Source organism: Saccopteryx bilineata, chromosome 2 (assembly GCF_036850765.1).
Source record: "Saccopteryx bilineata isolate mSacBil1 chromosome 2, mSacBil1_pri_phased_curated, whole genome shotgun sequence".
Lineage (NCBI taxonomy): Eukaryota > Metazoa > Chordata > Mammalia > Chiroptera > Emballonuridae > Saccopteryx > Saccopteryx bilineata.
This window is the reverse complement of record NC_089491.1, coordinates 39,846,148-39,859,353: the sequence shown is the minus strand read 5'-3', so window position 1 is coordinate 39,859,353 and position 13,206 is coordinate 39,846,148. Positions and strand designations below refer to the sequence as shown.

At 38.7% G+C, this 13,206-nt stretch overlaps 1 protein-coding gene across 1 annotated transcript in view; it reads left to right on the top strand.

The window, feature by feature from the left end:
• Window positions 1–13,206, top strand: part of UBE2R2 (ubiquitin conjugating enzyme E2 R2) — a 125,843-nt gene that overhangs the window by 83,267 nt on the left and 29,370 nt on the right. The window contains exon 2 of the mRNA XM_066256910.1: window positions 5,683–5,769. Within this exon, the coding sequence (XP_066113007.1) occupies window positions 5,683–5,769 (87 nt within the window). The remainder of the gene's footprint in view (window positions 1–5,682; window positions 5,770–13,206) is intronic.

The following is a 13,206-nucleotide window of genomic DNA, read 5'->3' as shown; positions in this document are numbered from 1 at the left end:
CTCATCTGGTTTGAGCGAGGCTCACCAGTTTGGACCCAAGGTCGCTGGCTCCAGCAAGGGGTTGCTGGGTCTGCTGAAGGCCTGCAGTCAAGGCACATGTGAGAAAGCAATCAATGAACAACTAAGGTGTTGCAGTGCGCAATGAAAAACTAATGATTGATGCTTCTCATCTCTCTCCGTTCCTGTCTGTCTGTCCCTGTCTATCCCTCTCTCTGACTCACTCTCTGTCTCTGTAAAAAATAAAAAATAAAACAAAAAAAACTGTTTTTGTTTCTCGCTTCCCATGTTGGTACCTGACAATAAAGTTGTTGTTTTCTGTAGCATGAGAGTACTTGGGGGAAACAACAGTTCTAGAGTATTTTGTTAGAAAGATTGGATTTCAGTAATAATGTGTTGAATGATTGAATAAACTAAAATAATAGCAAATGCTCAATTTCTGAATAACTATAAATAGATGTCTGGTGAATTCAGTGATTTCATTGAGGTTACATTTAGGAGTGGCCTGGACATTTTAGAGGAGGCATATGTAGTAATGATACATAATCTGTATTGTGAGGTACTTGTCCTTATGAGTTTGCTATTTAGTGAAGAAAAATATAATGAATTGCCTAAAAAAGAGTCTCTCAGAATCTAAATTACTTCTATAACAATTGTATATTTTTAGGTACAGTCTTTCAGATTCATTTCCTGTATTTTTTAAAAATTTATTTTTAAATTACAGTTGACATACAACATATTAAGTTTAAGGTATACAACATAGTGATTAGACATTTATATACCTCAGGAAGTAATCACCCGGATAAGTCTTAGTACCTATGTGACACCATACATAATTATTACAGTATTATTGACTATATTCCCTTTGCTAAAATTTACATCTCATGACTATTTGCATAATGGGAAATTTGTACTTCTTAATTACTTTCACCTTTTTCACCCATCCCTCCAACCCCAGTCCCATTTGTTGAGTATCAATTTGTTCTATGTATCTATGATTTGTTTCTGTTTAGTTTGTTCATTTGTTTGCTTAGATGCCACATATAAGCAAAATCATGATATTTATTTGTCTTTCTCTGTCTCACTTACTTCACTAGCATCATATCCTTTAGCTCTATTCATATTGTCTTAAATGGCAAGATTTCATTCTTTTTTTTATGGCCGAGTAATATTTTATTGTAAGGCCCTGAGGATGGCTTTTTGGCCTCCGCCTCAGGCGCTAAAATGGCTCCAGTTGCAACTGGAGCAACACCCCAGATGGGCAGAGCATTGCCCCCTAGTGGGCATGCCAGGTAGATCCTGGTTGGGCACAAGCGGGGAGTCTGTTTGCCTGCCTCCCTGCTTCTCACTTCAGAAAAATACCAAAAATAATTATCTATATCTATAAAATTTTATATAAATATATAAAACTGTATGCTTGTACCACTTTGCCTTTACCTTTATCCATTCATCTATCGAAGGACATTTAGGTTGCTTGCATATCTTGACAATTGTTGTTAATGCTGCAATGAGCATAGGGGTGCATGTGTTTTTGAATTAGTGTTTTGGCATTTTTTCAGAAAAATACCTAGAAGTGAAATTGCTGGGTCATGTAGTTCTTTCTATTTTTAAATTTTTGAGGAACCTCCATACTGTTTTCCATAGTGGTTGTACTAATTTACAATTCCACCAACAGTATAAGAAGGTTCCTTTTTCTCTACATTCTCACCAACATTTGTTTGTTGATTTATTGATGAGAGCCATTCTGACAGATGTGAGGTGATATCTCATTATGGTTTTAATTTGCACTTCTCCGATGATAAGTGACTTTGAGCATCTTTCCATGTATCTCTTGGCCATTTATATCTCCTCTTGGAGAAATGTGTATGCAGGTCTTCTGTTCGTTTTTTAATTGGATTGTTTGAGTTTGGTTATTTATTTATTTATTTTTAATTTATTTTTTACAGAGACAGAGAGTGAGTCAGAGAGAAGGATAGACAGGGACAGACAGACAAGAACGGAGAGAGATGAGAAGCATCAATCATTAGTTTTTCATTGCGTGTTGCAACACCTTAGTTGTTCATTGATTGCTTTCTCATATGTGCCTTGACTGTGGGCCTTCAGCAGACCAAGTAACCCCTTGCTGGAGCCAGCGACCTTGGGTTCAAGCTGGTGGGCTTTTGCTTAAACTAGATGAGCCCGCGCTCAAGCTGGCGACCTCGGGGTCTCGAACCTGGGTCCTCTGCATCCCAGTCTGACGCTCTATCCACTGCGCCACCGCCTGGTCAGGCTTTGTTTTGTTTTTTTGGTGTTACATGTCTCTTATATGTTTTGGATATTAACCCCTTACCTAATGTGTTATTGGTGAATATTTTCTCACTCAGTAGATTATCTTTTTGTTTTGTTGATGGTTTATTTCCCTGTACAAAAACGTTTCAAGTGTTGATAAGCATCTTTATTCCTTCATCCAAATGGCAAGTTATATACAGGGGTAGGTTTAATATTATTGTAATAACTATGTACAGTGACTTATTGTGGTTATCACTGTATGTAAGGTATATAAATGTTGAATTGCTATTTTGTACACCTAAAACTAATATATGTCAACTCATACTAAAAATAAACCTAAAAAGAAAGAAACCACAGAATATTAATCATTGTTTTAAATTTCCAGTCTGATAATTCCAACGTTCGCTCCCTCTATTTGTGATTTTTCTTTTTTTATGCCATGTAATTTTTTCTTGAGAGCTGGATATTTTGTACCAGGTAAAAAGGACTGCTGTAGATAGGCCTTAGTAATATGGTGGTAAGGTATGGGGAGAATGGGAAGAATCCTATACTCCTATGGTTAGGTCTCAGTCTTTTAATGAGCCTGTGCCTCTGGACTGGGAACATTTTGCAAGAGAGTCTTATTTGTTCTTCCCTCTTGGGGGTCATTTGAGCTGGAGATCAGTACTATAGTTCCCTTCCACCAGGTCAGTGAGGTTCTGATAATATCCTAGCAGGTTAGGCTCTAGTTAACTAGTTTCCCGTGAGGGCAGGACTTGTTAAGAATAGTCTTCTGACCTGACCTGTGGTGGCACAGTAGGTCAGGTGTCTACCTGGAATGCTGAGTTTGCCAGTTTGAAACCCCGGGTTTGCCCAGTCTGAAGCAGCTACTGAGAGTTGATACCCCTCCCCCAATAAAATCAATAAAATTTTAAAATAATAATAAAAGAACAAAGTCTTCTGGCTATTTCAAAAGATATAACTTCATATCCAATTGTCTCAGCACAATTTGGAAAAGGGTTTTTCAGATCCCACTGAATTGGCCTTATGCTAGTACCAAAGTTCTTTGATCACTGTAGATTTGTAGTATGTTTTAAAATTGAAAGATTTAGTTGTCTAGTTATTTTTAGATTGTTTTGGCTATTCTGGGTTTCATGAATTATTGTATGAATTTTAGTCTTTTTATTTCTAAATGGAAAGAAGACAACTGGAATTTCCATAAATTTCTCTTCTCTCTCCTCACCCATCTCCTGGCCATTATAGAGGAGCTCTGCATGCCTTTACTTAGTTGGGAACACTGCCTTAGCTCTCATTTCCTTCTTGTGCAGATCCTCAAGTTCAGACAGAGGTGCTAGTTTAGGGTCTTCTAATTCTCATAACTTTCCTGAGTATGGACACATAGCCTGGGCATATGCACAGCCCCACATTGTCCCAGTCTTCTATATTCTTAGGAGTTTGTCAGAGCTCTTCAGTGCTTTCATGGACTTCTCACATACCAGCTTTTCCTATTACTGTGTAATTTTTGGTTAGTCTATTGTTTGATCAAAGAGGCAAGTGAGTTCTTCTAGGGAACCACCAGAAAGGTCAAACAAAGACAATTCTTTAGGAGTAAGGCCTTGAAGAAGTTCCAGTTCCTTTTGTGGCTGTTGGTCTTCATTTCAAGTGGGAGATGTTAGTATTAAGGCTACCATGGCTCTGGAGAGCAGCACAGAGGCTGGAGCAAGCTAAAACCCCACAAAATCCACTATTATTACTGAGGTTCAGCTGTTTTTCTTGAATAGATACTTCCTCAATTGCTGTAAGCCTTTGGTTATTTTCTAGATTCTGAAGGATTTTTGACAACTTTCTTATTGCTTTTATTTTATTTTATTTTATTTTACTTTATTATTATTATTATTTTTTAGCAAGAGAAAGAGAGAGGGAGGCCTAGGCAGGGACAAACAGGAAGGGAGAGAGATGAGAAGCATCAACTTCTTGTTGCAGCACTTTAGTTGTTCATTTATTGCTTTCTCATAAGTGCCTTGATGGGGGGGGGAGGGCTTCAGTTGAACCATTGACCCGTTGCTCAAGCCAGCAACCTTGGGCTTTAAGCCAGCAATCTTTGGGCTCAAGCTGGTGACCTTGAGGTCATGTCTGTGATTCCATGCTCAAGATGGTGAGCCCTCACTCAAGCTGACGATGTAGGGGTTTCCAACCTGAGCCCTCAACATCCCAGTTCGACATTCTATCCACTGTGCCACCACCTGGTCAGGCTTATTGCTTTTATTGAAGTAAGAAATTTTCAGGGTTCTGATGCTGCCATTTTCACTAATGTCCTTAGCTTATTAGCTTGACTTTTCATTCCCTTCTTCACTCCCTTTTTACTGGTATTGTTAGATGAGGCTTTTTCTGGATTTCTTTATTTTTGAAATACTGTGAAGGACATTCAGTGTAGCACTATTTACAATAGCAAAAGAATGAAAAAACCCAAGTGCCCCAAAGTAAGAAAATAATTGTGGGTTTCTTTGTTGTTGTTTTTTTGTTTGTTTGTTTTTCAGAGACAGAGAGTCAGAGAGAGGGCTACATAAGGACAGACAGGAAGAGAGAGATGAGAAACATCAATCATCAGTTTTTCGTTGTGACACCTTAGTTGTTCATTGATTGGTTTCTCATATGTGCCTTTACCGGGGGCTTTCAGCAGACCGAGTAACCCCTTGCTCAAGCCATTGACCTTGGGCTCAAGCTGGTGAGCTTTGCTCAAACCAGATGAGCCCGTGCTCAAGCTGGCGACCTTGGGGTCTCGAACCGCATCCCAATCTGATGCTCTATCCACTGTGCCACTGCCTGGTCAGGCAGGAAATAATTTTTAAAAAACGGATACATCTATATATATAGTCATACGATGGAACATTATGCAGATACTAGCAGTAATACATTTGGAGGTTATTTTATGAGATAGGAAAATGTTTATAATATGACATAGAAAGAACAGTATAAAATATATTCAAATCTTTGGAAATAAGTTATATAAGGAAATAAACATAAATGCATCAAAGAACCACTGGAAGGAGCTACTTCAAAATCGTAGCATTTATTTTCTGGGTGGTGGTTAGATTATGTGAGTAAAAAAACTCACTTTGTTTTATATCATATACCTTATTTTAACTAATATGACACACCTCTTCATATTAGTTTAACTCATGTGAGTTCAATTAAAAATTATGTAGCTGTTGAGTTTTGTGGATCTAACATAAACTCTTATAAATATGTCTTAAGAGCATGCTAATGATAACCCTAACATTGGGGTGAACAAAATATATGTGAGCTGTTTTAGTTCCTAGAGTCTGCTCTATACAAAGGAGTTTTGTTTCATTGAGGTGTAATAGGGTGAATTATTAGGCAGATGAATAACCTGTAGTCTCATTTATTAGCATTTTCTGTTTTTTTTTTCCTTTTCAGGCGCATATAAAATTTCCTATTGACTACCCATATTCACCACCTACCTTCAGATTCTTGACCAAAATGTGGCACCCCAACATTTATGAGGTAAGAAACATCTATCATAAATTTCTTTGAAGATTTGGTTTTTAGATACAGTTCTTTAAAATGGCCTTTATAATCTCAGTATGCTGTGGTAGTTAATGCAATAGCCATAAAGGACTAATTATAGTTTCTCATTTTTGGTTAGCAATTTCTAGTTTAATTGTTGAAAACAGGGTAATTTTTAATACTAACATATATTATAGTTAATTTAAGATTCAGGTTTTAAACCTTTGCTGCTCATTGCTAAGATTATAATGCATATGTGTTAACAGTGTTAACATTTGCATTTTTTAAATTTCATAGATAAAGTCATACAAATTTATTTGTGTACCTGTCCTCTAGCTTCACAGCAAGGCTCTCCTGTTGCTATGAACAGAGATCAGCTTTTTGGGGGGATTTATTCTACTATAATTGGACTGCCCTCCTTTCAGGAGTTGCCACAGAGCAATGAGAGCCCCTTTTGGAATAAATCCAAGGTGAGGTTCTTTTACTGGGCAAGTGCCACATTCCTGGGGGAATAATTTCTCGTTTTGTGGATGAAATTTACTTAGCTTTGTGCTAATCTGTAAGAATGCTAAAATGATGTATTACATTTCTCAGAATATGTCAGGGCCCCCTAAAATATCTTTTGAGTTCACTCCTTTACCTAATATTCTGTAATATTTTTCATTGCAGTACAGCTCTGAAGTGGTGTCATTTTATTGCATCTATGACCCAAGCATTAAATTTCCTTTTTAAAATTTACAGCCTTAGCCTGACCAGGCAGTGGCGTAATGAATAAAGCATCGGACAGAGACGTAGAGGACCCAAGTTCGAAACCCCGAGGTCACCGGCTTGAGTACGGGCTCATCTGGTTTGAGCAAGGCTCACCAGCTTGAGCCCAGTGTCACCTGCTTGAGCAAGGGATTGGTTGTGGCACATATGAGAAAGCAATCAGTGAACAACTAAGGTGCACAACAAGGAATTGATGCTTCTCCTCTTTCTCCCTTCCTGTCTCTCTGTCCCTTTCTCTGTCTCTGTCTCTGTCTCTATCACATACACAAAAAAATGTACAGCTTTAGTCATATAGTTGCTTTTTCTTAGCTTGGTGGATATTGGGAAGCAGTTTTGCTCTAGAAAAGCTACATAACCTTTAAAATGCTTATAGGTGAGAAATAGAGAACTTACCCTAGGGTCCTGAGTTTGGACCTCATTCTGTATAAATTAATGTGCTGGAAGAGCTTTATTGTTTTTCGAAACCTGCTAATATCTTCAAGACATTATTATCTTCATTCTTCTTTCCTTTTTAAAACAAGACAAACTGGTACTCTGAAATGTAGTCACATTTTCAGAAAAAGCTATTTAGAGCATTTTGTTTGTGTATGTGTGTGTGTGTGACAGAGAGAGGGACAGACAGACAGGAAGGAAGAGAGATGAGAAGCATCAACTCTTCGTTGCAGCTGCTTAGTCTCCTTAGTTGTTCATTGATTGCTTTCTCATATGTGCCTTGATGGGGGAGGGGCTACAGCAGAGCAAGTAACCCCTTGCTCAAGCCAGCGACCTCAGGGCCTTGAACCTGGGTCCTCTGCGTCCCAATCTGACCCTCTACCTACTGCGCCACAGCCTGGTCAGGCTAGAGCAGGGGTAGTCAACCTTTTTATACCTACCGCCCACTTTTGTATCTCTGTTAGTAGTAAAATTTTCTAACTGCCCACCAGTTCCACAATAATGGTCATTTATAAAGTAGGGAAGTAACTTTATAAAATTTATAAAGCAGAGTTACAGCAAGTTAAAGCATAGGATAATAATTATTCACGAAGAACTTTGTCGGAATTTCACTAAGTTTGGCAGAATAAATCTTTATAAAACAACTTACTATAGTTAAATCTATCTTTTTATTTATACTTTGGTTGCTCTGCTACTGCCCACCATGAAAGCTGGAACGCCCACTAGTGGGCAGTAGGGATCAGGTTGACTACCACTGGGCTAGTATTATTTTCTTTAGCATCTTCACTATTAGACATAACCATAATACAAATAAATAACAGTGAATACCTTATACTATATAAAAAACCAATCCTATATAAAAAAGGAGACTATAGAAATAACTCACTGTTTCATAAGTTCAAACTGAGTCCAGTACACATAGAAATACTTTTGTGTCCCCATCCATTTAATAATCGAAAGTTCTTGCCCTTTAAAACTATGTGGTATATATAGATATTAGATAGCAAGAGAGAATTGAGAAAACTCAAGCTTTTTGTCCTATTGAGAACTAATTCATCTTAAAGCAATATACTAAGTTGTTTCCATCTGTTTTCTAATTCTGAAACTCTACAAAAAAGAAGGAAACAGAAACCAGCATAAAGGATTCAGAGCTCTGAAGGAAAAAAGTGTAGATGGATAAACTCCCCTTTTCATTGTTTGTTTTTTTTTTAAATAAAGTGTAGACTATTTAGTTCTGTATCATAAGAGTTAGCATTAGATCATTATTATTATTATTATTATTATTATTTTTGTATTTTTCTGAAGTTGGAAACGGGGAGGCAGTCAGACAGACTCCCGCATGTGCCCGACCAGGATCCACCTGGCATGCCCACCAGAGGGCGATGATCTGCCCATCTGGGCTGTCGCTCTGTTGCAACCAGAGCCATTCTAGCACCTGAGGCAGAGGCCACAGAGCCATCCTCAGCACCCGGGCCAACTTTGCTCCAGTGGAGCCTTGGCTACGGGAGGGGAATAGAGAGACAGAGAGGAAGGAGAGGGGGAGGGGTGGAGAAGCAGATGGGCGCTTCTCCTGTGTGCCCTGGCCGAGAATCGAACCTAGGACTCCTGCACGTCAGGCTGATGCTCTACCACTGAGCCAACCGGCCAGGGCAGATCATTATTTTAAAAAATATTCTTCATATTTATAACACAATTTTTAATAAAATAATACATGCATTTTTTTTAACTCGCACATGCAAGAGAGAGACAGGTAGAAAGGGAGAGAGATGAGAAGCATCAACTTGTAGTTGTGGCACTTTTAGTTGTTCGTTGCTTGCTTCTCATACATGCCTTGGCCAGGGGGCTCCAACCAAGCCAGTGACCTCTTGCTCAAGCCAGTGACCATAGTTTTATGTTGATAATCGCACATGCAAGCCAGCAACCTTGGGGTTTCGACCTTGGACCTCAGCATCCCAGTTTGATGCTCTGTCCACTGCACCACCACCAGTCAGGCATGCATATCTTATAAATATTCAGTTGTTTTCCATGCCATAAATGTTTTGTTTTTAAAAAAAATGATGTCATAGTCAGAAATTAAATTTAATATTATCAAATGGATCACAAGAAACTCTTCTTACATTAGTTAATTACCTATGTTACATTATGGAAATGTATCAGAATTGAACTTTTTGAGGGCGCATGCCAGTATTTGTGAATCTGGAGAGATTGTTGGAGCTCATCATTCTTGGCTTAAAATATATTCTTGGAAATTGCTCTCTATTTACACATGTATGCTAGCAACACAGTGGATCTTGATGTCAAATTGCTTTAGTCACCAAAATGTTTACTGCAGATTTACTTATAATACCGTGGTTCCCCGAAAATAAGACTGTCTTATATTAATTTTTGCTCCTAAAGACGTGCTAGGTCTTATTTTCAGGGGATGTCTTATTTTTCCATGAGCAAGAATTCACATTTATTGTTGAACAAAATATCAACATTTATTAATATACTGTAGTCCTGTCATCACAAATGTCAGCTTAACCAGCCAAACTCAATTCTTCAAGAATTTCTTGTGACTCTGTTTCCATGTACAACAGTCTACCCTGTTTCCCTAAAAATAAGACTGTCTTATATTAATTTTTCCTCCTAAAGATGTACTATGTCTAATTTCCAGGGGAGGCCTTATATTTCTTTCTTTTCTTTCTTTTTTTTTTTTAGAGTCAGAGAGAGGGGTAGATAGGGACAGACAGATAGGAACAGAGAGAGATGAGAAGCATCAATCATCAGTTTTTCGTTGCAGCACCTTAGTTGTTCATTGCTTGCTCTCTCATATGTGCCTTGACAGCGGGTCTTCAGCAGACCAAGTAACCCCTTGCTCAAGCCAGCGACCTTGGGTCCAAGCTGGTGAGCTTTTTGCTCAAGCCAGATGAACCCGTGCTCAAACTGGCTACCTCGGGGTCTCGAACCTGGTTCCTCAGCATCCCAGTTCGACATACTATCCACTGAGCCACCACCTGGTCAGGCAGAGGCCTTATATTTCTAAGCTTGAAAAAAATTGCACTAGGTCTTATTTCCAGGACTGTCTTATTTTTGGGGAAACAGGGTATAACTGGGGATGAAATGGGGAAAATGACAGTAACTACAATGTAACAAAAATACAAATGCCTACAAAGATTCCAAAATATCGGAATCCATGAAGAGTTTTTGGTATATGAACTTGAGCACTACAAATAAACATTATAGACTATTATTGGTAGAAGAAAATATAGTTTATTATGTCAAATTTTTAAAATCACAAGATCTTTGGTAATAGTTCTAAATATACCCAAAGACACATTATAGCAGTTATTTGAATGAATTTAATTATTTTAACATTTCTTTTATCATTGCCATGTTTGTCAAATTCATAAATAGCAAGGGAAACTTGGAGAACAAAATAAATTTAATATGAACTTGCCATCTATTATTGTGTTGCACAATCTACTCCTTTCTGCTTTTTTGTGCTATGTTGAGTGAATTAAAAAATAAGTTTCCTGGTTACATGTTGTGTGCTCAGAGGTAGATATCTAATGAGAACCCTATTTGCTTCACAGACTATGTTATGTTAATACATGAGGTTTTTGTGCACATTTTCTTTACTATGAGCATGACAGGGCAACTCAATCTTACTGCTCTTTAGCATTTATTTTTTTGGTATTAGTTTTTTTGTTGTTTTTTTTTTCTGAAGCTGGAAACAGGTAGAGACAGACTCCCGCATGCGCCCGACTGGGATCCACCCGGCACGCCCACCAGGGGGCGATGCTGCGACCAGAGCCACTCTAGCGCCTGGGGCAGAGGCCAAGGAACCATCCCCAGCACCCGGGCCATCTTTGCTCCAACGGAGCTTCGGCTGCGGGAGGGGAAGAGAGAGACAGAGAGGAAGGAGAGGGGGAGGGGTGGAGAAGCAGATGGGCGCTTCTCCCGTGTGCCCTGGCTGGGAATCGAACCCGGGACTTCTGCACGCCAGGCTGACGCTCTACCACTGAGCCAACCGGCCAGGGCCAAGTATTTTTAAAGTTTTTAAATTATTGAAAAATTATTTTAAAGTAGATTAATTTTGTTAGTTTTACATTCACCATAAGACTGAGTGAAAGTACACAGAAGAATTTAATATTTGATCCTTTTAGCAATAATGAGTTGTAGAACATAGTATGGAGATTCATTTTTAGACATAATAAGGATTTTGAACGTTTTTTGAAGGAGTATACAAATAATTTTTCCTGTGCAGTGTTTACAAATAAATACAGCGAATGCAGTCATTAAATACAAGTTACAGTATGGTGGGATATTTTAGGCTACTTGGTAGCCGATAAGAAAGTTATTTTGCTATTTCACTTAAGATTCTAGTTATGATGAGTTATTTTTTATTCTAGATCCAGATGATTCTCAAAACATTTTATAAATTTCTATAGCTACTACCATTGTAAGGATGTACCAATTTGGCTATTCCACTATCATTAGGGCATGGTATTTTTATTTTTTATTTTTTTACAGAGACAGAGAGAGAGGCAGAGAGAAGGATAGATAGGGACAGACAGGCAAGAATGGAGAGAGATGAGACGCATCAATCATCAGTTTTTCATTGCAACACCTTAGTTGTTCATTGATTGCTTTGTCATATGTGCCTTGACCGTGGGCCTTCAGCAGACTGAGTAACCCCTTGCTCAAGCTAGCGACCTTGGGTCCAAGCTGGTGAGCTTTACTCAAACCAGATGAGCCCACGCTCAAACTGGTGACCTCGGGGTCTCAAACCTGGGTCCTCCACTTCCCAGTCCGATGCTCTATCTACTGCGCCACCGCTTGGTCAGGCAGGGTATGGTATTTTAAAATGTTGTTTTAATAATAATTAAAAATAGACCCTACTGTTGTAATATGCTTCTCCTAAAACATGTTGTCTTAGTCAGCTTGGGGTACCATAACAAAATACTAATGCCATGTTGGGTTAAACAACAGAAATTTATTTTCTCATAGTTTAGAGAGCTGGAAGTCCAAGATCAAGGTGCCAATAGGATTGGGTTTTGGTGATGACTCTCTTCCTGGCTTATCTGTGTCCTCATGTGGCTTGAAGAGAGAGAGAGAGAAAGCTCTCTAGTGTCTTTTACAAGGTTTTAAAAAGGTTCTTGCCAAGTCTGCAGAACCATTGCTCTTTGGAATAATAAAATTTAGGCCATGTAAATGGCAAGTGGCCTAATTACACAGTTTATAATCTTTAGTTGTATGATAAGCAATTAAGAGTTAAAATGGATAAAGCCCTGGCCAGTTGGCTCAGTGGTAGAGCATTGGCCCAGTGTGTGGATGTCCCAGGTTCAATTTCTGGTCAGGGCACACAGGAGAAGCGATCATCTGCTTCTCCACCCCTCCTCTTCCTCTCTCTCTCTCTTTCTCTCCTGCAGCCATAGTTTGTTTGGTTCAAGCGAGTTGGCCTCAAGCACTGATGATGGTTCTGTGGCCTCTGCCTCAAATGCTAAAAAAATAGCTTTGTTGCTGAACAATAGAACAACGGCCCCAGATGGGCAGAGCATCCACCCCTAGTGGACTTGTCAGGTGGATCCCGGTTGGAGTGAATGTGGGAGTCTGTCTCTCAGCCTCCCTTCCTCTCACTTAAAAAAAAAAAAAAAAAAGTAAAATGGATAATACCCATAATTAGTTTTTCAAAAACTGGAACAACTGGATTGTAGCAAGAGGTCCTGTATAATAAATCTATGATTATAAATTATATTTTTAAATTATACCAAAAAGACCAGATAACAGTAAGGATACTGTATTAGTTGGGCTTCTCTAGAGTGATAGAACCAATATAATATATAGAACTATATATGAGAAGGTTTATTTAAATAATTGGCTCACATAGTCATGAAGTCCAAGAAATTTCTCAATTTAACCCTCTGGGCTGTAGAACCAGGACAGTTGGAAGTATAATTTAGTCTTAATCCAAAGGTCTAAGAACCACGGGGAGCCAGTGGTGTAAACAACAGAAATTTGTTTACAAGAAATTTGTCCAAGCCAAAGCCAAATGGCTGATGTTTGGGAAGCTGCTTGTGTTAAGTCCCAGAATTCCAAGGCTGGAGAACCAGAAGTTCTGATGTCCCAGCTCAAGAAGAGAGATTGAGAGAGAGAGAGAGAGAGAGAGAGAGTGTTTGATCTCCATTTTTTTGTTCTGTTCAGACCCTCAGTGGGTTTGCTGATTCCTGCTACCTTGGTGAGAACAGAATT